The sequence below is a fragment of the Acomys minous genome (assembly GCF_964271855.1).
Source record: "Acomys minous genome assembly, chromosome: 3".
Classification (NCBI taxonomy): Eukaryota; Metazoa; Chordata; class Mammalia; order Rodentia; family Muridae; genus Acomys; species Acomys minous.
Window position 1 is genome coordinate 28797370 of NC_140485.1, and position 23312 is coordinate 28820681.

The 23312-nt window shown below is 55.5% G+C and overlaps 2 protein-coding genes across 3 annotated transcripts in view; one reads left to right on the forward strand and one right to left on the reverse strand.

The window, feature by feature from the left end:
• Positions 1-10674, forward strand: part of SPTBN5 (spectrin beta, non-erythrocytic 5) — a 44207-nt gene extending 33533 nt beyond the window's left edge. Inside the window, exons 47-63 of the mRNA XM_084776188.1 lie at positions 116-193; positions 908-1080; positions 3959-4049; positions 4149-4295; positions 4935-5072; positions 5156-5412; positions 5612-5798; positions 6039-6251; positions 7240-7436; positions 7564-7768; positions 7980-8171; positions 8249-8413; positions 8689-8906; positions 9048-9237; positions 9377-9553; positions 9671-9769; positions 10416-10674. Coding sequence (XP_084632314.1) covers positions 116-193; positions 908-1080; positions 3959-4049; positions 4149-4295; positions 4935-5072; positions 5156-5412; positions 5612-5798; positions 6039-6251; positions 7240-7436; positions 7564-7768; positions 7980-8171; positions 8249-8413; positions 8689-8906; positions 9048-9237; positions 9377-9553; positions 9671-9769; positions 10416-10631 — 2943 coding nt within the window. The 3' untranslated portion in view covers positions 10632-10674. The remainder of the gene's footprint in view (positions 1-115; positions 194-907; positions 1081-3958; positions 4050-4148; positions 4296-4934; positions 5073-5155; positions 5413-5611; positions 5799-6038; positions 6252-7239; positions 7437-7563; positions 7769-7979; positions 8172-8248; positions 8414-8688; positions 8907-9047; positions 9238-9376; positions 9554-9670; positions 9770-10415) is intronic.
• Positions 10675-12887: 2213 nt separating this feature from the next.
• On the reverse strand, positions 12888-23245 carry LOC311594114 (cytosolic phospholipase A2 beta). 2 transcript variants are annotated; one of them, XM_084775564.1, is made up of 20 exons: positions 22451-23245; positions 21274-21346; positions 20991-21127; positions 20719-20850; positions 20433-20473; positions 20229-20271; positions 19905-19959; positions 19522-19652; positions 19268-19351; positions 19018-19055; positions 18158-18293; positions 17204-17340; positions 16783-17005; positions 16555-16672; positions 16126-16263; positions 15925-16029; positions 15585-15764; positions 15231-15397; positions 14545-14731; positions 12888-14461 (listed from the first exon to the last, which is right to left on the reverse strand). In XM_084775564.1, the coding sequence occupies exons 1-20, from the start codon at positions 22457-22459 to the stop codon at positions 14241-14243; spliced, it is 2355 nt and encodes a 784-aa protein (XP_084631690.1). In that variant the 5' UTR covers positions 22460-23245; the 3' UTR covers positions 12888-14240. The 2 variants fall into 2 exon arrangements, with proteins under 2 accessions (XP_084631690.1, XP_084631689.1); XM_084775563.1 differs by having other exon boundaries at positions 21994-23245.
• Between the last annotated feature and the right edge of the window lie 67 nt (positions 23246-23312).

The window sequence follows — 23312 nt, forward strand, 5'->3', positions numbered from 1 at the left end:
CTGTACCATGGAGCCCGGCCCTTGGTTCTCCAACCTAAACCACCAAAAAGACCACACATGCGCCGATGCAGTCACAGGGTCCCCTGCTGAGTTTCTCTTGTCTTTTTTTCATCAGCTGTTTCTGAGCTCCGTGGAAAAGGCAGAGCGCTGGCTTGACAGTGCGGAGGCCTCCCTAGCTAGTGAGGCAGTGGCGGTAGGTGCCCAAGAGGGATGGGGAAGGGTGGATGAGTGCAATCAAGCTAGCCCGAACCATAAAGCAGTCTGGGTCAGGGTCCTCCCCACTGCTGAGCAGTTACCATCAGTCCTAAGAGTCCTTACCCCCTTGGGTAGGGCCTACAGGGTGTGTCCTAGGACCCAAGAAAGAGAGCTTATTTGTCTGCCCTGTCATTCCCTCTGACTTTTTCCTGCCATCGTCATTGCCTCTGTCCTCATTCTAAAAATTGTCACAATCCAAGTAACAGACAAGTGTAACTTGCAGAGACCTGGGAGAATAATTAGGGCTGACATAGTCCTACTCAGAGCAAGGAGGAGAGAGGGCAGCATTCAGCCTGGCCTGGAAATGGGTAGTAGATGCTATACCTGCAGTATCTTCCCATCTTGTTTTTGGTTTTGTTTTTGTTTTTCAAGACAAGGTTTCTCTGCGTAGCCTTGACTGTCCTGGACTCGCTTTGTAGACCAGGCTGGCCTCGAACTCACAGTGATCCGCCTGCCTCTGTCTCCCAAGTGCTGGGATTAAAGGCATGCACCACCACCGCCTGGCTGTATCTCCCCTATCTTAAAACCATAATAAGCAACCTTGTGGGGGATTGAGTCATGCCTTTGGGAGAACAATCACTTTGTAGAAAGGGCTTATTAGGATGGTTCTAGAGAGAACCTATAGTCACCATTAGGCTCTCACTTCCACCAGGACCCCTTGTCCACCGTAGAGACCCTTCTGTCGAGGCACAAGAGGTGTGAGCAGAGCCTGAAGGCACAGGCTGAAAAGATCAGTGCACTGGAGGCCACAGCCCACAGCCTGCACCAGGGTGGACACCCCGAGGCCCACAGCATCCTGGACAGGTGCCAGGCCCTACACCTGAGGTATCCGTGGCTCTGGGACAATGGGAACTGGGGGTGAGCCAGTGTGGAAATCTATTACCTGAGCACTTCCCCCCTCCTGCTCTCCAGCTTCTCGACCCAATTCCCAGCCTCTCCCAAAGCCTAGGGTCACGTGCTGGGAGTGCCCTCCCTCCAGTGCGTCGCCCTGTTACCCATCAGACAACATACAGTATACGCTTCCTCCCTCGTCTCAAGTTCATCCCCTGCAAAGCTCACACTAGGAAACTGAGTGGACGTGACGTAATGAGGTAGAAGGGACAGGAGCAGTGCTCCGTGCCGGCCCTTCGGGACCGTAGTCCTGAGTCGCTCTGTCACCTAATGGGCAGGACCTGAGGCAGATTCCACTATCCTAATTAAGTCTTAAATCTGCCTCTGAGGGCCATGGTGTCTTTGCATGGTGTCTGTCCCTCCTGACTAGGCCGAAGATCTCTTATGCAACTGAAGTTTAACCATAGCCCGCATTGGCATGCCCATTTCACGACACTAGCCGTGCCTTCTCCCTCGTGACAGCTCCTCCAGCGTGTAGACCAAAGGCAGACAGCCAAAAGCCATGGCCCAGACTGGCTGGGACTACCGTCCTGCTTCTGTGCGCCTGCAGGGGCCAGGCTAGCTCCTCTTGTTTGCTTACTTTATATTTTATGAGTACGGGTGTTTTCCCTGCATGTGCGTCTGTGCATCATGCGCTTGCCTGGTATTTGTAGAGGCCAAAAGACGGTATCGGGTTGCCTAGAACTTGAGTTATAAATGATTGTGAGCTGCCCAGTGGGTGCTGGAAATCAAGGCCAGGTCTTCTGGTTCTGCTGAGCCACCGCTCGGGCCCCACTTCCTCTTTCTTCTTTCAGGTGAACTTCCCTGGGTACCAATGGATTTCTGAGTAGACAATCAGCAAGTTAGTTTGCCAGCTCTATTACCTTAGGTGGGACCTGGCGGGCCTAGTCTACCCCAGCATGATGTATTGACCCATCCCTTGCCCGGGCTTGTGCCACCTTCAATCTAGCCTCTAGTTTCCCCCAAGCCCCGTGCCCTTTGGCGCAGGTGCTAACACCAGTGAGGGAAAGCACTGATGAGGAGCTGTTCATGAGCCATGGGGTGGACGGGTGAGAACTGTAGTCACTGTACATGTGCTAATGTTCTCACTACATTGTTTCAGAGGTACATATACGAAATATATAAACTAATATGTGATGTAGTTTGTATATATCAAATATTTTAGATGCATCAAATGTTAAAATGGTGTGTGTGTGTGTGTGTGTGTAAGACTGTTGCTCACAGCAATGCATAATCAAAAAGGTGGCTTGAGCCAGGCACACTTGCGCACATCTGTAATCTGAGCACTTGTTGCGGGGTGCAGGAGGATCAAGAGTTCTAAGGGCAGCTTGGGCTACATAGCACCTTTGACGCCTGGCTGAGCTACATAGTGAGACCCTTTCTTAAAAGGAAATGGGGGCAGGGTTACCAAAATGGCTCAGCAGGTGGGAATGCAGGCCAGGTAAACTTCAATGGCTGGAACCATTGGCAGGAGAGAACCAGTTCTTGAAAGCTGTCCTCTGACCCCCACATGCACTCCATGGCATACACATATGCACACATGCACACATGCACACACTCACATATATATAAATATTAAATAAAATAAAGTAAAAATAACATAAAAAATAAAATCTGGAGCCGGGCGTGGTGGCGCATGCCTTTAATCCCAGCACTCGGGAGGCAGAGGCGGGCGGATCACTGTGAGTTCGAGGCCAGCCTGGTCGACAAAGTGAGTCCAGGACAGCCAAGGCTACAGAGAGACCCTGTTTCGAAAAAACAAACAAACAAAAAAAAAAAAAAAAAATAAAATAAAATAAAATCTGCTGCGCATGGTGGCACATGCCTGTAATCCCAGCACTTGGAAGGCAGAGGCAGGCAGATCTCTGTGAGCTGGAAGCCATCCTGGTCTACAAAGAAAGTCCAGGACAGCCAAGATAACACAGAGAAACCCTGTCTCAAAAAACTAAAATAAATAAATATAACTGTTCTGCTACTCAGGCTTTGTAATCTTAGCTCCTTGGGAGACTGAGGCCAGAATATCACCAGGCATACCTGGGCTATGACAAGAAATCTAAGGACCACATGGACAAGCCGATGAAACCCCCTTACAAGTCTTAAAAAGCAAAAAGAGGGTTTGGGTGCACTCAGTATTAGAATACTTGCCTAGCATGTGTGACATCTTATGTTCAAACCCCAACAAGTTAAAAAAGAAAATAAAAGACAAAATGTTGCTCGGACACGACATTAGTCTGGGTTATTATAACAAGGTGCTAACGGGCTGAGTGATATAAACAACAGTCTTTTCTCACAGTTCTGGAGGCAAAAAGTTCAAGATCACAGTATTAGAAGGGCTGTCTCTGTCTTTGTCTCTGTCTCTGTCTCTCTGTCTCTCTGTCTCTCTGTCTCTGTCTCTCTGTCTCTCTGTCTGTCTGTCTGTCTCTCTCTCTCTCTCTCTCTCTCTCTCTGGATTATAGTCTTCTCCTGTGTCCTCACATGTCCAAATTTGGGTGGGTCCTGCCTGAACCTCCTCATACAAGGACACTTGTCCTCGCAGATTTGGCCTGACCTATTTCCAAATGCTGTTACATTCTGAGATGGTGGGGTTAAGACATGAACACAAGACACCATCAGACAGGAAGCGTGTGTAATATGTGTCTTTCTTCCGAAGGAAACCTTAGTTCAGGGCATTGTGGTTAAGAAAGGCTGAGCTACACACACATACAGAGACAGAGAGAGAGAGAGAGAGAGAGAGAGAGAGAGAGAGAGAGAGAGAGAGAGCACTCTCTAGTCCTAGTGGTTGAGCCTAGGGTACATGACTCTCTTCTTACAGGACAGATGCACTCACAGAGCGGGCGAGGGCCCGGGGACACCAGCTGGAGGAGCTGCGACAGCTGCAGACGTTCTTGCAGGATTCCAATGAGGTTCCCTTTGCTTGGGCTGAGAGGCTTGTGGGGGTACACCTTCCTCAGGGGCTCTCCAGAGGGTAGGGAAAGCAGAGCCTGGTCTGTCCCTGTGTGAAGGTGGCTGAGTGGCTGAGAGAGAAGAACCTGGTGGCTCTGGATGAGGCTCAGCAGGACCCAACCGCGATACAAACACAGTTGCAGAAGCAGCAGCATTTCCAGGCTGAGCTGGATGCAGCTGCTCACCAGCAGCAGGAGCTACAGATGGTGAGGTCCCAGGGAGCTGGGGGGCCACAGCCAAGGCCCACCACCCCCGCAGCTGGCTTTAAATCATAGTAGCTGCGAGCTGGGCGTGGTGGCGCACGCCTTTAATCCCAGCACTCGGGAGGCAGAGGCAGGCGGATCACTGTGAGTTTGAGGCCAGCCTGGTCTACAAAGTGAGTCCAGGATGGCCAAGGCTACACAGAGAAACCCTGTCTCGAAAAACCAAAAACCAAAAAACAAAACAAACAAACAAAAAAAAAAACAAAACAAAAATAAAAACCTTATGTGGCTGGGTGTGGTGGCACATGCTTATAATGCCAGCACTGGGAAACCGAGGCTAGACATAGTGGGTGAGAGAGGCAGCCTGGTGTGCTGTGGTGTGGCGGGGCCTGTCCCCCAGCACTCGAGGTCACAGAAAGTGCTGGGCAGCAAGTCTGAAGCCAGCCTGGGCTGTGCGGTGAGACCTTGTCTCAAAAGAGAAGAAGAAGAAAGGACAAAGGGATGGATGCTGGGAGGGAAGAGGGGACGGGCTTTGTCCCATGTCACATGCACAGCAGACGCTGCCGCTGTGGGGCTGGTCACCGGTGCCGTGGTACCAGCACCCTCAGTCCAGGGTGTATGTACAATGAATGCATGGTGTAGGAGGGGCAGAGGCTGCTACAAGGGGGCCACCCGGCATCAGAGACCATCCAGAGGCGACTACAAGAACTAGAAGGCCTCTGGGCTGAGCTGCAGGCCAACTGCCAAAGGAAGATGGCCAGGTTACAGGGGACCTGCAAGGTGAGGCTGTGAGGTAGCTCCCGGGACAGGACGCTAGGACACACCACCCCCATTCTCTTATGCTCACCTATGGTCTGTCGCAGGCCCTGCATCTGCAGAGGATGCTGGAGGAACTCCAGCGCTGGCTGGAGCCCATGGAAGCACAGCTGAGAGCCCCTTCCAGAAGCCAGGACCTGCCTCAGGTGGACGAGCTCCTGGGCGCCCAGAGGGAGCTGGAAGCAGCTGTGGATAGGCGGGCCAGGCAGGCGCAGGAGCTGCAGGGCCAGGCCCACGACTGCTTCCGAGAAGGCCACTGCCTCGCCAAAGGTGTGGAAGAGCAAGCCCAGCAGCTGCTTCACAGGTAGATCGCCCAGGCCCCTGGTTTGAGACCTGGCCCTTCCTCGCCTGCTTTCTTGGAGGAATGCCCGTTCTTGCCTTCTGGTGTGGGTTCTCATCTCTCCTGCCCGCAGCGAAGGGCACAAAGCAGGTGAGGACCATGTTATAGTCAAGTTTCAACAGGATGCCCATGGCCCCTACCCCCCTCCCTGGTTCTCTTTCAGGCTCCAGAGTCTTCAGGAGCCCCTACAAGAGCGCAGGGCAGCCCTGGAAGCCCAGGGTCTCCTTTTACAGTTCTTCAGGGATGCCGATGAGGAAATGGCCTGGGTTCAGGAGAAGCTGCCCTCGGCCACAGCCCAGGACCATGGCCAGAGCCTCAGCTCTGTACGGCACCTGCAGGAGAAACACCAGGTTCTAGCCCACCCTGAAGGCTGGGAAGGGCTGCCCCAGAGGTACTGGAAGCTCACAGTCAAGGACAGGGCACTGTGGCCCAGCACAGCCTCTGCTTTGAGGAACACCCAGTTTCTTTGGAACAAAGTCCTGGGATGGAAGTTCCTCGTAAATCTGTAGGGTCCAGTGAATCATCAGGGCCAACTCCAGGTAGAGGTTCCTCGATTTTCTAGTACATCCCTGGTCCTTTCTCCTTTGCAGAATTTGGAGAGTGAGATCAGTAGCCACAATGCTCTGAGCCAGGCGGTGATAGGAACAGGGCAGAAGCTTATACAGGCTGGACACTTTGCCGCCGAAGAGGTGGCCGCCCGGGTGCAGCAGCTGGAAATGGCTCTAAACCACCTGCAGACAGAGGCCGCCCAGAGAAGGAGAAGGCTGCAGCAGGCCCTGGAGGTCCAGCAGCTTTTCATGGAGGTGAGAGAGGTGCTGTGGGGGCGCAGAGATGTCAGAGCTGCAGAGCTGGCCTGAGAACACTGGGCATGTATGGGACTGAAAGATGACTCCCACACTAGGAGGGGTGGGCGTGGGGCTGGAGGGGTGCCTTTACTTTCACTGTTTCTTCCAACCCTGGGGTTCTCAGCTTGAATTTTTTTGTCAGAATCACTTGGAACTGAACTACTCAACAAACTAAATACACAAGGAATACAAACCTTGTACACTCTCAGCACCCAGGAGCTTATAGTGAGACCCTATCTCAAAAAAGCAAACCAAACACCTCAAAAGTAGTTAGAAGCCAGGGATGGTGGCTCGTACTTACGATTCCAGTACTCAGAAAGCAAAGGCAGGAGGACCACTTCAAGTCCCAGGCCAGCCAAGGCCCATAAAATGAGACCCTGTCTCACGACAAATAATAAATGAAAAACAAAACAAGCTGGGCACGGTGGCGCATGCCTGTAATCCCAACACTCTGAGAGGCAGAGGCAGGTGGAGCTCTGTGAGTTTGAGGCCAGCCTGGTCTACCCAAGGCTACAGAGAAACCTTGGCTCAGAGAGGGCGGGTGGGCGCGGGGTGGGGGGGGGAGAGAATGAGAACAAAGTAAGGACTGTTGGCTAGAATTTGCTTTTATTATAATAAATAGCAACCCTTTTTCCTAGAAGCAAAAATAAATTGTCTTTATTATACATGAAAAAAGAAAAAGGAAAAAAAAATCACCTGGAACCCTTTAAAAATGCTGCCACTCGGTCCTTCCGGTACAGTGAGAATCTTCTGGAAGGTGCTGGGGAGGAGCCATGAGAGCTCTCTGGGCAGTTTCCCCGTGCAACTGGCTGAGGACACCCTCCCTGAATCCGATCCCATATGCTCTAACTCCCACTCTGAATCCTGAGGCCAGGAGCCCTCTGCCTGGGTCTCAAAGTGAGGTGCTGGGCCCAAAGAACCAAATGTCTGCTGTCATCCTGCCTAGCTCCTGGAAGCAGGGTCCTGGCTAGCTGAACGGGGCCATATTCTGGACAGTGAGGACCTCGGCCAGGATGCTGAGGCCACACAGGCTCTTCTGCGGCGCCTGGAGGCCACCACAAGAGACTTGGAGGGGTTCAGCAGTCGCGTTGAGCGGCTGCAGCAAACGGTGGCCCTTCTAGAGAGCGGGCAAAACCCAGGCAGGTAGGCCAGTGTCACACCCTCCCTAGAGAGAGGCAGAGATAAGGGTGCCCCTATTGGAGGTGGAGGTGGCCAGTTCAGCCTGGTGAGGGAAAGCCGCAGTCTGTGCTGTTCTTTCTTCCTGTCACAGTGCCAGGGTGCTGGCCCAGCTACAGGCTGTGAGAGAGGCCCATGCACAACTGCTGCAGAGGGCAGAGGGCAGGGGGCAAGCGTTGCGTGAGCAGCTGCACCTACACCAGCTGGAGCAAGAGGCCTTGCTCCTGGATGCCTGGCTAACCGCCAAGGTGGCTGCCGCCGAGTCCCAGGACTATGGACAGGACCTAGAAGGCATCAAGGTGGGTTAGTGCCCAGGGAGACAGGGGAGAGGCTTCCCTAGGCGAGGAAGGCGTGTGTTTAAGGATGCTGGAAGGCTGTCAGTGGAAGAAGAATCTGCAGTTCTAGAACTCAGGGCTAGGTGACGTTGGGGCTGCCGGGGCTGCCGGGCTCTGAATGAGCTCCCAAGGGTGCAGTAGAAGCTCTCAGATGCCCGGCCTTATACCCTTCCAGGTGTTGGAAGACATGTTTGGTGCTTTCAGCAGAGAAGTCCAGAGCCTGGGCCAGGCCAAGGTGCAGACCCTGAGGGAGCTGATGGCTCCCTTAGAAAGAGTGCCCAGGTTCTATGCCCAGATTCAAGCCCAGAAGTGTCGTGTCCAGGCCACCTGGGAGAGGCTGAACAGGGCAATCAAAGTCCGTACAGAGGTAGGCCACGGCTTAGGGGGCATGGAGCTGTGGAGCATGGCACAGCCCCACGCAGGCCCACCCTCCTTCTCACCCAGAACCTGGCTGCAGCCCGTGAGCTCCAGAGCTTCGAGCAGGCAGCCTCAGAGCTCCAGGGTTGGATGCAGCAGAAGGCGACCCTGCTAGAGGAAACGTTTCGTGTCCATAGCCTGTTGTCTGCACAGCTCACGCAGCAGCAGCAGCAGCAGCATAGGTGCCTACAGGTAAAGGCCTTGCCCAGGGCTGCTCACCTTAGCCCCACTCCTCCAGGTACAAGGCGAAAGACCTGTGTGCCTCAGTCCCTCGTCAGAGGTGACAGGTAGTGGGGACCTGCCCTTGAGCTACTTCTCCAGGGGATCAGACCACTTCCCTCTGGCCCAAGGGACTTGGTACAGGTTTTAAGGAGAAGAGAGGGGTCTCCACAGGTCGGGGGTGGGGGGCTACCAAATGGGGAGCATGCCAGTGCAGAGTGAGGCCCGGCACCGTGTTCTGCTTGCAGAGAGAACTGACGGCTGTTGAAAAAGAGGTGACAAGAGTACAGACGGAGGCCCAGCGGCTCGGCCAACACTACCCTGTGGCTAAGGAGAGCCTTGATGAGTGGCTCACCAAGGTGCAGGGGGCCTGGGCCAACCTGCAGGCTAAAGTCGAGGAATGGAGCCAGAAGCTATTGCAAGCTACTCAGGGCCACACCTTTCTTGGGCGCTGTCGGGAATTGCTGTAAGTAAGGGGTCCTGTCTGTACTGTTAGCCCGCCCCTGCCCTATTCTGACTTTTGGAGAGTGGCTCTTCCTGCCCTTGTCCCCCCACCCCCACCCCATCAGGCCAGCTCTGCTAGCAACTCTCTCTCCTTGCCCAGCAGAGCCTGGGCTCAGGAGAAACAGGAGCTGCTTTCCTCAGAGGAGCTGGGTGGGGATGCGATGGGGGCCGAGCGGTTCCTTGAGCAGCACGAGGAGCTGGACCAAGAAATCCAGGAATGCTGCCTTCAGGGCCAGAACATAAGGCAGGAAGGGCAGCAGCTGTTAGACAACGGCCACTTCATGCCCCTGGAGGTGTGAGCATAGCGGGTGGGAAGAACCCGGGGGCCCCTAGGGACGGGGAGGAAGCGGGAGGTGAGGAAGGTCGAGAAAGCCAATATCCTTGTTGGCTCCTGGGAGCTCTGCCCAGGTGTTCACGGCATCCTTCCTGCAGGTGGCAGAGTGTCTGCAGGGACTGGAAAGACATCTGCAGGAGCTTCAGATGTCCTGGGCCCTGCACAGGCAACACTTTGAGCAGAACCGGGGCCTGAGGCAGCTGCTCCAGAAGCTGGAGCTGGCTGAGGCCTGGCTGGCTTCCTGGGAGGGCCTGCTGCTAGACCCCAGCTGTGGGGTAAGTGGAGGCAGCTCCTGCTCTTCTCTGCTCATGAGCCCTTGGGCCGAGTGTGGAGGGGAAAGGTGAGCCGACGGCACCGCAGAACTGAGCCACACGCCGCTTCATTTCTCTCAGCACTCGGTGTTGGATGTGGAACGTCTGCTCTGCAGATATGAGGACTTTGAAAAGCTACTGGCAGCCCATGAGGAGAAGTTCAGCCAGCTCCAGACTGAGGTCCCAGGGGAGGGGAGGCTGGGGATCCTGAGAGGAGGCACGAGGGATGCTGGGTGGGACAGTTAGGCTCCTTAGGACAGCCAGGCCTTCTGGAATCTTCCTCAGGTGTTCGCCTTCAGGAAAACAACCAAGCCCTGCCTCCCCAGTGCCCTGTCAAGGAGAGACAATTCCAGAGCTAAAACATAATCATAGAGGAGACTGCATTCTTGGAGTTGGGGAGAACAGGGAGAACGCACGCGCGCGCACAGGCGCACACGCGCACACGCGCACACGCGCACACGCACACACGCGCACACGCGCACACGCACACACGCACACACGCACACGCACACACACACACATACACACACACACACACCCAGAGAGTATGGCAGCCAGGGGAAGCCTTCCTGTGGAGGCTCTCTGAACACTGGAGGCTGGTTACACATCCGGCTGACATGAGGAAACTGTAGCCTGGTGTCCTCACTGGACCACACCATTAACCTCCCTGGAGCACGTAGTCAGGCCACAGGAGCTCACGGTGTCCAGGGTCCTCATGCTAGGAGCAAGCAAAGGGGCCAGGAGAGCTGGGGGCCACTAGGAGTGGGTGTCTCCCTTCTTGTCTGTGCTGGGCCTGACATCTGGACCCCCATCTTGTATTTTTCAGGAGGTGAAGGACACTCATGTCATGGAGGGGTCTTTGGAACTTAAGCAGCAGCCTCCTGCAGGGGAGAGGCAGGTGTGTGCTAGCCCCAGCTGCAGGCAATTCCACATTCAGCAGCCATCTGGGCCTGGCACTGTGGCTACCAGTAGACTTCTGGGTAACTTCTTAGGTGAGCTCAGGGAAGGCTACAGTTTCTCTCCACAGGAAAGGAAAGGGTAAGAGAAAGTGCCCCTTCACCCGGCTTGGCTGCGCTGCCGAGAACCCCCTACCCTCTTGGTTGTCCTATCAGAGCGCATCCTTTTTCCCTTCTCCCCATGAAGATTGTGGGCAGCACTTCTGGAAGGGTCTGAGGCCTGGCCTGGGGCCTTTTCCCTTTGTGTCTCCCCCATAGTCCAGTACTAGTTTCTGGAACAGCAGCCATGGGACTTTGGCAAGGAACTCCTCCCCCCCCCCCCCCCCCCCCCCCCCCCCCGAGCCTGTTCTCAGATAGGAGGAGGGCAGAAGCACCAGGTGGCACTAGGGTGAGAGCAGCCTTCTTTTCAGACAGCAAGCTTGGCTCAGGTCCTGTGTGGGAATTGGGGAGTTGAGTAGGGCCTGTTTGGGAGGCAGGCTGAGCAGCAGAGCTGAGGTCTGTTTCAAGTCCTGTCTGAAAGGAAGGCTGCAAACTGACCCCACCACCACCCTCACCCCTGCCAGCCAGGAACTTTGTGGGTTCTGTTCCTTTCTGGACTCACAGGCTGTGTTAACTCCGAATGCTACCTCTTGAGAGGTCTGGGCTGTAGTCAAGCCTGGGCCCATTAGCAGAAAGAATGTGCAGAAAATATCATTTGCCATGTGCGCCTTCCTCTCATGTCTGATGGGTTCTCTCTGGAGTGATGGGGTACAAGGGGTCCCCCCAATCTCATGGTCCTAGATCCCCACCTCTTTTCAGAGTCTCAAAGGGTCTCTTGAGTTTTACACCTCCTTGCACCGGGGTCTTGGCGGGGAGCTCTTAAGGAGCCTGGCTGGGGGTGCTGGTTGCCTCTCTCAAGCCTCTAGAACAGGGACACAGGCTTCTTGGGAGGAGCTGTCTTAGCCAGGGCGAACCTCACTCCTGGTTCCACAGCCTAGAACCCAAGGACAGGTTCCCGGCTCAGGGGATGGACACTGTAAGTGGGCTATTGGTGGAGTGGGTTTTTGTAGGAACCAGGCCTGACTGGGCTGCCTGCCTGTTTTGCTGTTTCATGTCCTGTTTCTAGCACCTTCCACGTCTGTGTTTATCTTGGTTAGCTAGTCGTGTTTACTGCTCTGAGAACGTGCCCCTCCCTTCCTCGAGATTTTTCCTCCTGTGTGCGATTACCTCTTGAGGGATTTCACCTGGGAGGAGGATTCCTGTTTGGCTGCCTATTATAAGAAGGCTCTTTGGAACTCTTAGCTGCTCTCTTAGCACGAAGGACCCGCTGTGTTATTGTGTGCGCGTGTACCTGTGCATGAGTTAAATCCAGTCCCTTGCCCTCGACTCGGTACCGTGGTGGTGCGGGCGCCATAGTTTTTTCCTCTTAATCCTGAGATGTCAGGACTCAAGGCCCACTCGCTGAGTGGGCTGGTGAGGCCGAACATGGGTCACTCTTGCTTCCACCCCTCAGAAGACCAGAAGCCCTCACACCCACCCCCACACCTAAGAGTTGACTGTTGACACAGAACCCAGGCCCACAGGCTCCTGTTCCCCAGGCTGCAGGAACATACTGTCTCAGGGACTCGCTCCACTTCATCCCTGCCCTCCTCACCCTCTACACCTGGGATCCCTTGCTGGAGACAGGTCCTGCCCTGAAAGCTCCACATGCTGTCACTGCTGTGACGTCCCCTCTGCACCTCCTGGATACTCCCCTGGACTGTCTGCCCCGAATCCTCACTCTGAGGCGTCCCTTGCCCTGCTTAGCCTGGACGCATTAGCTCTTGCTTAGTAGCTCTGCTTCTAGTCCCAACCTATCTTGACTCTGTCCCTGATCCCAGGGGACAAAGAGGGCCAAGGCGTTGGCATATCCAGGCCAATAGCAAGAAGGATACAGGATTGGGCTTTCTTTTTTTGAGGGACCAGGCTCTTCTTTGGCATCCTGGCTTCACTTAGATGCTCAGCCATCTTACCATGCCTTTCCTATCTCTAAGCTAATGGGCTTCGGGCCCTCTAAGAATCAGGGCACTTGAGGCACAGCAAAGAGGATGAGACCACCACCCTAGCACCCATGGGTCCAGTATAACTCTGCCATACGTCTAGACTGATGCACAGTTGTGTGCCTCGAAAGCTCTTGTGCTATATATTACAGGTGACAGCCACAGCTGGCTCTCTCACTGCCATCCTTCTCTCTCGCAGTACTGCTGAGCTCCAGCACAATTCAGATGGTGTATAGATGTGGGAGCAGGGCTTATACCAGACACATGCGGTCCTGGGAGTGAACTGGGGGTATTACGCATGCATTCTCCCACCGAGATATCTTTAACTAGCTTTTTTTTTTTTTAATGTATTTATTTACTATGTATACAGTGTTCTGCCTGCATGTGTGCCTGCACACCAGAAGAGGGCACCAGCTCTCATTATAGATGGCTGTGAGCCACCATGTGGTTGCTGGGAATTGAACTCAGGACTTCTGGAAGAGCAGCCAGTGCTCTTAACCTCTGAGCCATCTCTCCAGCTCCCTTTAGCTATCTTTTACTTTATAGCTCACTAAGTTGTCTAGACTGGCCTCGAGTTCACTCTTGTAGCTCAGGCTGGCTTGGAATTTGTAATCTTCCTGTCTCAGTCTAGCTGGGATTACAGGCCTATGCCACCAGACCCAGCTCATAGTGGCTTCTGGCAATACCAAGACAACCAGTTACAAGAACTCAGGCTACATTTCCAGGGCAGGCCCCAAGAACCACTTGCCTAGCTGACAGAGTTGCTGGGACACGAGAGCAAAGTTGTCACATCCTACTCCTCATGGCTTCTGGTAGCTGCTCACCGCTCACCACAGCTAAGTGAGGGGCAGGTGGGATGTGCCAGGGAGGGACAGGGGTGGGCACCACGCTTAGGGAAGGGTCTATGTGTTTGCCTCCTCATCTCTGTTCTCCCAACAGGTCTGAACCACGAGATGATTCCCAAGCCAGCACTGAACCCTGGGGCTACAAGTGAAGCCACATCCTGGGGAAGCTCTGCACTGCTGGCCCAAGGCCTCTCCCATGGCTGCTCAGACCAGTGTCTAGAACACTGCTCCTATTAGCAGAGAAGCACATGTTGTCACTGGCGAGGCCTAGATAGGCCCAAACCCTTTAACTGGACCATGGCCTCACTCCAAGATGTCTATTTGGGCAAAGACAGCAACCTGTGACACGGCCAGAACATCCATGCTAGTGGCCCTCCTAGAAGGGCGACCTGCTTTTACGGTGGAGCTGACATCAGGTGTCCTGTGGAACTAACAGCCCGGTACAACGGATAGTGTTGGGACAGCAGCACTCAGGCACCTCCCATTTATAAGGTCCCTGTAACATGCAGCGCTCCATGTCACAGTGTCCTGTCGTGCAGCCAACACTCCCCGCCTCTAATGAGCCCCAAGTCTGTCCATCCCATGGGGCTACCATGAATGAGGCCATAGCATCTCTGCTTGCAGCTTCCAGCCTAGACTGGGACAGAGCTGCTGACAGGTTTAGTGTCACCTGTAGAGGTCCCCAGCCACACATTTTTGTGGCGCTGTGCCTGAACATCAGAGTGCTCAGAGGCTCAGGAGCACTTGGTGATGCTGGTCTCAGTCTCAGAACAGAAGGGGACGGAGGGTCCAAGGCGACCCAGGTGGGAGCGCAGGCAGGGCACCGCAGTTGTCACTCAGGCCTGCGCTGTTTGCGCTGTCTCCGCCGCTGCACGGCCTGGCGCATGGCCTCCAGCAACCGCTCCTGGTTGTTGCAGATGTTGTAATGCGTCAGGTGTAACAGCTTGTCCACATCCTCCTGGCTGTAGGTCACTTTTGTGTAGTGGTATGGGGAGCTGGAAGGAGAGAGGTTCACCTCCCCAGCTGCCTTCTCCTTCAATGTCCGTGGCACCCCTGTGGGGAGAGGGCAGTTTGGGCAGGAGGCCTAGGGTCATCTGCACTGAGGCAAGGCTGGAAGAGAGGTGCCCGTGACTTACCAGGGGCCGAGTAGTCCCGAAAGGAGTCATTGACCAGAGGGAAGTGCAGCACAGCTGGAGCTTCAGGCTGGGCAGGGTCACAGAACATGTGGCACTCCTGAGGCTGGCGCTGCTCCTCAGGGCTGGGGGAGATGGGTGGGAAGGGGATGCCCTGCTCCTGGCAGAACTGGCTCACAAGCTGCAGCTGCTGCTGGGCAGGCAGAGGGAGAGTTAGAGGGCTCCCCAGTGTGCTCAACACAAGGCTGACCAAACAAGGGCACCCAGTAAGACACACAGGACTTGGTGCTCAAAGACCAAGTTGGAGACTCCAGTGGGCCTAGAGTCCTAATGGTCTGATGTGCCCCCCTCCCGAGCTCCCCTGAGTTAATGGCCAACATCCCTCTGAAAGCAGGAGTCAAAACTCCCCTCTGGAGCCACACAGAAACAGCAAGTATGCCGGGACCTCTGCAGGGTTCAGGCACAGCCAAGAGAACAGAGGTACAGGACAGGTGAGAACAGATCAGCTAACAGCTTCCCACTCCCAGAGCAGTTAACTTCCCCCAGTAGGGGGCTAACAGAATCCAGCACCCATGCTACATGGTGCCACTGCCGTACCCCCTAATGGAACTTGGGCCAGATACTGGATCCTAAAGCAGATCTCATTAGGAGCCCAGAAGACAGGCTCCACAGCCCACCACCGCCCCAACCTGAAAGGCTCCGTGGAGGGTATAGTCCAGTGACAAGATGAGGTCCACATCCCGTGTTGGTTGCAGGAGGGGTGGGCAGCTCGTATTGATGAAGTAGCCAACATCCAGGAGGCAGAGGTGGGGCTCCATGGGCGTCAGCTGGTTGGGGAACCCATCCAGTTTGGTAGCTACAAAGGTTTGGGGGTAGGGTGAAAGGAGCAGCAACTGTCACTGTGGTTCAGACCCACAGAGACTGTCCCTGGTCCCTGCCATGCCACCAAAGCAACACATCCCAGGGAGAGAGGAAAGGAGGGGTGTGTGTGTCCTAAGGCTAAGGCACACCGAAGAGCCTGGCATGAGCATGCAAGCAGACACCTTTCCAGGTGGAGAAGTGAGGGTGATGGAAGTAGTCCTTGTGGAAATGGAGGCCACGCATGAAGTTGTGAGTGGTCTGGGCAAGCGGCCGCTTTGTCAGGAGGTCAGTGAAGAACTCGGCGATTCGGCCACCTGTTGACGGTGGTTCTACTATCTTCAGCTGGGGGACCTGCTCTCTGTCTGCACAGGTGTGTGCGAGAGAAAGGGTGAGGTGACCAGGGTGACATTAGGAACAGGAAGCCTCTGGTGACCATGGAAGGGACACAGTTGAGGTCTACATGCCTCGGGCACGCCGTACTGGCTGCCCATCCCTCGCCTACAGGAAATCACAAGCTCTTACCCAGGCTAGCCTGATCCTGGGTCCAGCGGTTCCAGAACTGGCTGGGTTCGGAGGCCCAGTACAGGCTATCTTGGAGGCTGGCTGCAAACAGGTTACTCCAGATACCTAAGAAAGGGGCAGGATGTCAGAGGTCCTCAGCTGCTGTTACAAGGTGAGCCCTCCCTCCCCCCCTCCCTCCCTCCCCCCCCCAAGCCTCCTCACCTTCCAGGAAACAGATGCGGGACTCGGGGAGGTGCTTCACCAGCCGCCCCATGAAGAACTCAGAGCCGAAGAGCTCTGAGGGGACGAAGGCCCCATACTTGGGGAAGCCGACTTCATAGGGAGAGAATTCGCACCATTCTGTGAAGACAACACACAGCTCAGCCATGGAGCCCCGGGACCTGGGCACCCAGACACCCACCAGGGACTTTATTTCAGGGTAGTCTGGGGACCAGGAGGCTCAGGTCTTGTTACAAGCATGGGACTTAAGGCCTCCTCCCCATCCCAAGGGTATAAGAGAGCTGGCCGGATGATGGGTTTTGGTACTTGGACCAGGAGAACTGAGCATCAGATTGACCTCTTTTGCACAGGGCTAATGACACTGCAGCCTACCACCCGCAAGAGCACAGACCCAGTTCTGAAGGCACTCACCCCCAAATTCAAAGGTGCTTAGGCCCCGCTCCTTGCTGTTGAGGGCACAGTAGATAGGCAGAGGGTTCTGGCCTCGACTCAGAGCCTCTCGCTGATCGGAGAGTTTGTGTTCATGGGGCTGAAGGAAAGAGCTTGGCCTAAGCCCACAGCTTCCTGATGCTGGGAGTCTTTCCACCTCCACATGGCTTTGCCTTAGCTTTACCAGCCCAGGGCCCACCCCTCCCCTACCTTGTCATGCAGCAAGGCCTCGTTGATGAGGGCCCACAAGTTGGTGAAGCAGGTTGGGTGACCCAGACTGGCACGCTCGGCCAGCTCCTGCCGGTACCTCCAAAGCTGGCTGGGGGCCAACGCACCCAGCTTGCTCTTTGTCACCTGGGTCTTCAGCAACTCAGTGGGCCCTGCTAGGTCCTTCTGAGACCACTCTGGGTCCTCATAGAGGTTGGCCAATGCCCTAAGGAAAGCCAAAGCTTAGGAGTTGTCACCAAAGGACCTTATCTGAACTTCACATGCCTTTGACTGGCTCCTGAAGGCCAATAGTCTAGCCAGCACCGTGTCCAACTGCCAACGTTTCCTGGTCCATGCAGTTTGCTCAGGGGCTCTTTCCACTACACCTCCCCCCACCCCCATCTCCAGCCCCCAGCCAGCTCACCAGGTGGATCCTGAAGCCCCAGTGATGTAGGAGATGCAGTCAAGGAGGCCAAGCTCCTTCAGGCCAGCCAGCTGCCCATATAAAGAAGTCATTGCCCGGGTCCCGCCGCCAGTGGCCATCACAGCAATCACTGGGACCTGGAAGAGGAGAGCACCAGGCTCAAAAGGGCCTGAGGGGTAGGGAAAGCCACACCCTGGGAAGAGAACGTGACAGTCAAGAAGCCAGCCATTGGGACCAACTCAGAGTTAGCCCTGTTGAGGATCTAATCAGAAACAGCCTTCTGCCAGGTGTGGTGGCGCACGCCTTTAATCCCAGCACTCGGGAGGCAGAGGCAGGTGGATCACTGTGAGTTCGAGACCAGCCTGGTCTACAGAGTGAGTCCAGGACAGCTAAGGCAACACTGAGAAACTTTGTCTTGAAAACAAACAAACAAAAAACACAGAACAACAACAACAAGAAGAAGCCTTCCAAAAGGTCTGTTTCCAACATCAGGGCTCCTGGAAGAACAGCCTAACAAGTGCCAGGCTTTATCGGCTCTTGGCAGCCCATAAAGAGTGTGTGATCACCTGCTGGAAGCCCCCAAGTATCTTGGAAAATCTCCCACAGGTCCTGCTCTCCAGTGCTAGAACCCAATCCCTTAGGAGACAACTCAGGCTGGTCTGAACCTCTGCGGACTATTCTGAGCCAAGAGACCATCCTCATACCAGGTGTCCACCTCACTCATCAGTCATGTGTGGGACCAAGAAACAAAGGGAGGCAGGTCATCCTATGTGGAAATTCCCATCTGTGAGCAGCAGGTGCCTCACGGATTATCCTGATTACACCGAGGAAGAGGAATAGGGCGGCAGGGCTTGCCCGTGACAAGCCTGAGTGGACACCAGCTCTGGGCTACACAACCATGCCAGCACTGAGCCCTGGGCCCTGGCAGGCATGAGCAATCCTCCACCCTCAGACCTCATCCTCCTGCAGGTCTTGGTCCAGCTGCAGGGCCTGTTTCAGGGCAGCAGCCACCACCTGCTTCCTCTTGCTTAGGAAGGCCTGCTCTTCGGGGCAGATCCCACAGCCCAGCCGCACAGACAGCTCCTTTGGCCTGGGGAGGAGAAGAGACTCAGAAGCCGTCCTCAGCCCCACTTCAGCTAGGAAAAAGAAACTGGTTGGCTTCACCTGCCAGACCCTTGCTTGCTCTCCTCCCCTTTCAGTCCTCACCACCACTTACTGTGGAAGAAGGGAAGGAGAGCCCAGGGCTGTGCACACATGCCACTGTGGTAAAGCAGACAATGGGTCTGTGTGCACCCAGGTTCCAGGGCTGAGCCCACCTCCAAGTCAAATCTTTCCCTCCCTAACAGCTGCAAAAAAATGGGGACAAAGGGCAGAAAAGAAGGGCCCACCGCTTCCACCTATTTGTGATGAAAAGTGACTCGCTCTAGATGGCAACTGCTCTTCTGAGGGACAGACACTTAAGGTCCCTCCCTCCTCAACAGCCTCCATGCCAAGGGGCTTCCCTCCCTCCTCTTAGTGTCCTTGCTTTCTGTACCTCAGTCTCTGGCATTGTCCTCAACTGCCTGCCTGTTTATCTAAAGAGACAAGGATCCTGAGTTTCACAGGATGAGGTGCTAGGCAGGTCCCACCCCCAAACTGTAGCAGTCCAAGTGGGAATATTAGTAACAGCCCGTCCATGCTGAAGCCTGTTCCTGATGCAAAGCCCCATGTACCCAGGAGCTGCTGGTCTCCCCCTCCCCCTCCGGGCCAACGGACCTTGACCGCTCCTGCCTGGGTGGCACCCCCTGCCTCCCACTCCCCAGACAGGCTCTTACCCTTCTTCCTTCTTGAGTTCCAGCCTCATCAGTGGCTCCTGGAAACCACGCGTTCCATGATTAGAAAGATGGATACCTCTACCCCACTGTGGCCTCAGGATACCCCAGATCGTCCCATGCACCCCCGGGCCCCATGCACTTTCACAGGGTCCACACTGCCACCCATTGATTGTCTGATTGTTTCAAGGCCAGACCAGGGCCAGCAAGAGTCCTGTCCACAAACCCAGCTTCTTCTCTAGGTGACTAGTACCTGGGACGTGGGGAAGACGAGCCTCACCAACTGTGATGAGGGTAGGGCTCGCAGTGGCACCGTCAGTTGCTCATGGGGGTCATCCTGAGGAGCAGGGGGAAGAGGACCCCCATGGGTCATTATGCCTCCTCTTACCAAAGACCCCACCAACTCCCAATGGCAGGGAGTGGGGAAGGGTAGCACAGCTAGGTTGGAATGGGGGGCTGAGAGGGGAGAGGAGCAGGCTCTAGGGTCCCAGGGGTGACGCACAGCACCTGCAGATGAACGTTCAGATCTTGCTCCCAGCAGGCTGGGTAATGGAAGTGGAAAGAACCCGTGCCCACAGCGGCGTCCTGTGGGCTCTCACAGGCCCCAGCAACCACAAGCTGAACTCTGCTCTCTGACCCTAAAAACAGGAACCAGAGCTGAAGCTGCGATGATGGGGTCTGTGACCAGGGAACCCCTAATCAAGTCTGAAGGGAGGCCTCTCTCATGTGACATGGCCCAGTTCTGGAGAGATGGAGGCCACGGGAGGCCCAGCATGAACCTGCCTCCCAACCTTGTACTGAAAGCAGCCAGTACCACACGCTTAACCCCTCAGGAAGGAAGAGGAGCAGGAATAGGGGTGGGAGGGTTGACTAAGGAAGACAAAACTCACCCTTTGGGTCTCCTGTCCTTTTCAGTTCAATATGCAAGCGGGAGAGTTCCCGGGCCTGTGGTCAAGAGATGCCCTTAGACATCGCTGCAGCTCCTCTCTGGGACCCTACATTGTGGGCTCCCGGTCCCCGCCCCGTAGAACGTTACATCACCCTCAGTCACTAAGCATCTGCTTGAGGTTTACTCTCTTGGGGACCATGCGTGCCAAGGTCCCCAGCTCTGCCTACATGGCCAGGCTGTGGTAGGCCTCCTGCAGGCCTCGGAGAAGAACAGCACCCACCATAAGGGATGAGCTAATAGGGGAAGCCATGGGTCCCTCCCTCACCACCAGGATGCCATTGCTGATGAGCTGTTCCGCACGGTCTTTCCTGCAAAGACACCCCCAGTGACTCTCTGCAAGAGCCCAGGCACGCCTCCTCTACCAGGGAGGGAGCCAGCCTTGGTGAGCTGGCACTGCCCTTCCCAGAAGGAAGCTCTTCATTGCCACCCACCAGCCTCTCCTCCCCACCCCGCTCCCAGCCCAACTCACAGAGTCCGCAGCCGAAATTCAACTTCCAAGTGCCCATCCCCCTGGAGAGAGAAGCAAGTTAGAGGGACTGGCAACCCAGGCGACAGGGAGCTCACTCTGTGTACACTCCCCTGGACTGTTCCCAGGAAGCTGTGCTTCTGATCAGAAGGTGAAAAAGAAGTTGGGGACAGGACTGTTCCTTGGTAAAAAGTTACCTGGGATCCCTGGGCTGCCCCCTGGAGCAGGGGTGCCTCCAAAGCCCCAGCCCCAGCCCTGGGGACCCCTACTTCTCTGAGCACAGCTTTACCTGGGTGCTCAGTGAGAAGCTCTGGTGCTGGGACTCCCCAGGCTGCAGTGTCCCCACGTCAAACAGTATTGACAACACAGGGTCGTCTTTGGTCAACAGGTCCTGGTCAAAGACTTTCAGTTCCACAACATTCTGGAAGAGGCACAGAGAGAGGCAACTACTATAGGAAGGAGCGCAAGGAGAGGTGAACATGGCAGGGGATGGCAGACCAGGGGACACATGTGGCAGTGGAGCATGGGGACAAGGAGGGCCAGACTTGACGTCTGGGTCACCTTGAGCTGCCTGTGGACCCGGAAGTGGAAGTTCTGATTCCACACAGGGTTTCTGCTGTTCCTGACTGTTCGTGTCTGCAGCGTGTGGCTGGAGGCCGTAGGCAGGTCTAGAGTCACATAGCAGTCAGAGGAGGTCACTGCAGGAAGGAGGGACGCGTGTCTAGTAATGACCAAGGTCCCTTCCCAGCCCACCACTGAGCCTACTTCCTTCTTCCTGAGCCCCCTGCGGCCCCTCCCGCTGGTACTCACTGGGCTGAATGAGCCCGCCAGGCAGCTTGCTTACCTAGGTCCTTGGAGGGCAAGCCTCGGGCCTGGAGGATACGGACTGTGAGCAAGCATGTCCCTGGCACCTTTGCCTGCAGACAGAGGGGAGCAGGTTCGCTACAGGTGGATGGAGGCGAATATGAGAAGGCCACGGGGGAAGTTGGGACAACCCCTCAAAGGCTTAATTCTCTACCCCAAGGTCCAGGCCCACCTGCACCCATCAGAATCGCAGAGTGACAGGAGGCACATTGTATCTACACGATGACATTATATACCACTCTGTGTCAGCTCCACACCAAGGGCTCAGCATACATCTACTTATTTGTCACATATCCTACGCAGGAAGGGTGCTATGACAAGGACCAATTCTGAGGGGAAATTGAGATCCCTCCCCTGAGGCCTGGCTGGGATCAGAACACAGGCAAGCTAGTTAGTGTTCCACGCTATTTCTGGGTATGGGGACCTATCTTTTTATCCCACTGCCTTACCACACATGGCACCCCCACTAAGAAGCTTTGAGGCTGGTCTGAGGTGTCAGGGACCATAAGCCGTCAAAGGACAGGTACACACTGGGGCTTAGGCACCACGAGCAGTCTACCCCAGCCTGGAAATGGGTTCTGCAGCGCCGGGACAGCAGCTACCAGCCCAGACCACCCATACACTGCCATCCTCCCGATCAGACAGGGTTCTCCAGAGCTCCTTCAAAATCCCCTCTGCTTTTGGAGACGTGGACACTTGCCAGTGTGCCAGGGCGGAGGAAGCCCATGCCACCTGGTCCTTCCTTTTGGTCTTCAGCAACCTCTGGAAAGGTGCCAGTGGCCAAGGTGAGGGAGCTCCGCGATGAGGAGCAGAGCTGAGGAGTTCGTCTCTGAGGCATCCCTGGGGCTCCCACATGTCAAGCAATCAAGTCAGAAGCATGGAGAACTACTTCTTTCTAGGGCCTCCCGGATGGCAGACAAGAGCCTCAGAGTTCCAAGGGTCCAACTCCAGGGAGTTTCTGAGGAACCCATTCCCAGGGTAGACCCCCTTCCCAGTCCTGGACTTGCCCCTGGCTTCCACACAGTCCGCTCCCGAAGCTGAAAAGTACCCCTCCCTTTGTTCAGAGAAGCCTCAGCTCCCCTTAGAGACAGGAGCCACCAGGCCCTGGATGAGGATCCAAGTCAGAAATGGGAGCCCAGTGAGCTACAGAGTCTTACCAGAGCCATGAGACCAAGTCCAAGGAACAGGAATGATGGGGCAGTGGCCACAGGACCAACAACTGTCGGCTTTAAATCCAGAGCCGAGGTGAACCAATTGGCCACATGCTCCCCTTCAATCCCTCCCACAGACTCCTCCACTCCACCCCAACCCCACACCCACTGCTGACCCAGCCACCTGCCCAGGAAGTGAGACACCTTAAGCCAATGCAGGAGTCAGTGACATCTCCTGGAGTTAGCCACAGGCTCTCTGGAGTCCACTCTCTGCTGCTGCAGCCCTTGCCAACCAGTCCTAACTTAGAGGGGGGTTCTAGGAGAACTTGCTGTCAGAGGCTGAGCAGGGACAACAGACATCGCCCCCCGCGCCCCAAAACAGCAGTGAGCAGTGGGGCCGAGCATCGTGTCACTGGTGGGTCCTTTCGCAACCTCCTTCCCAGTGCCAGTATGACAGGAATACCCAGTCTGAACTGGAGCCTTGGGCAATTCGGCAGAGGACCTCAGGCCCCATCACAGCCTCGTAGGGAGTGGCTCTCACATAAAACAGCCCTTCAAAGCCATGTCTAGTTTGCCTCCACCCCTGGAACTGGGTGGCCAGGGATGAGGCCTGTAGGTTGGCATGCAGGGATAGGAGCTTTCCCCGCTCTTCAGCTGGGTGAGGAAGGAGTCTGGGTGCCAACCACTTCCTCAGAGAACACCTCAGGAGGAACAGGGTCTCTATCCCTTCCTGTTTACCCTTGTAGAACAGGGGTCCACCCTTGGCTCCAGACCTACGTGCTTCCTTGGAAAGCAACCAGCCTGGGATAAAACGAGAGAGGGAATTGGTGGCCATGAGCCAATCAAGCCCCCGCCAGCCAGCGGCAGC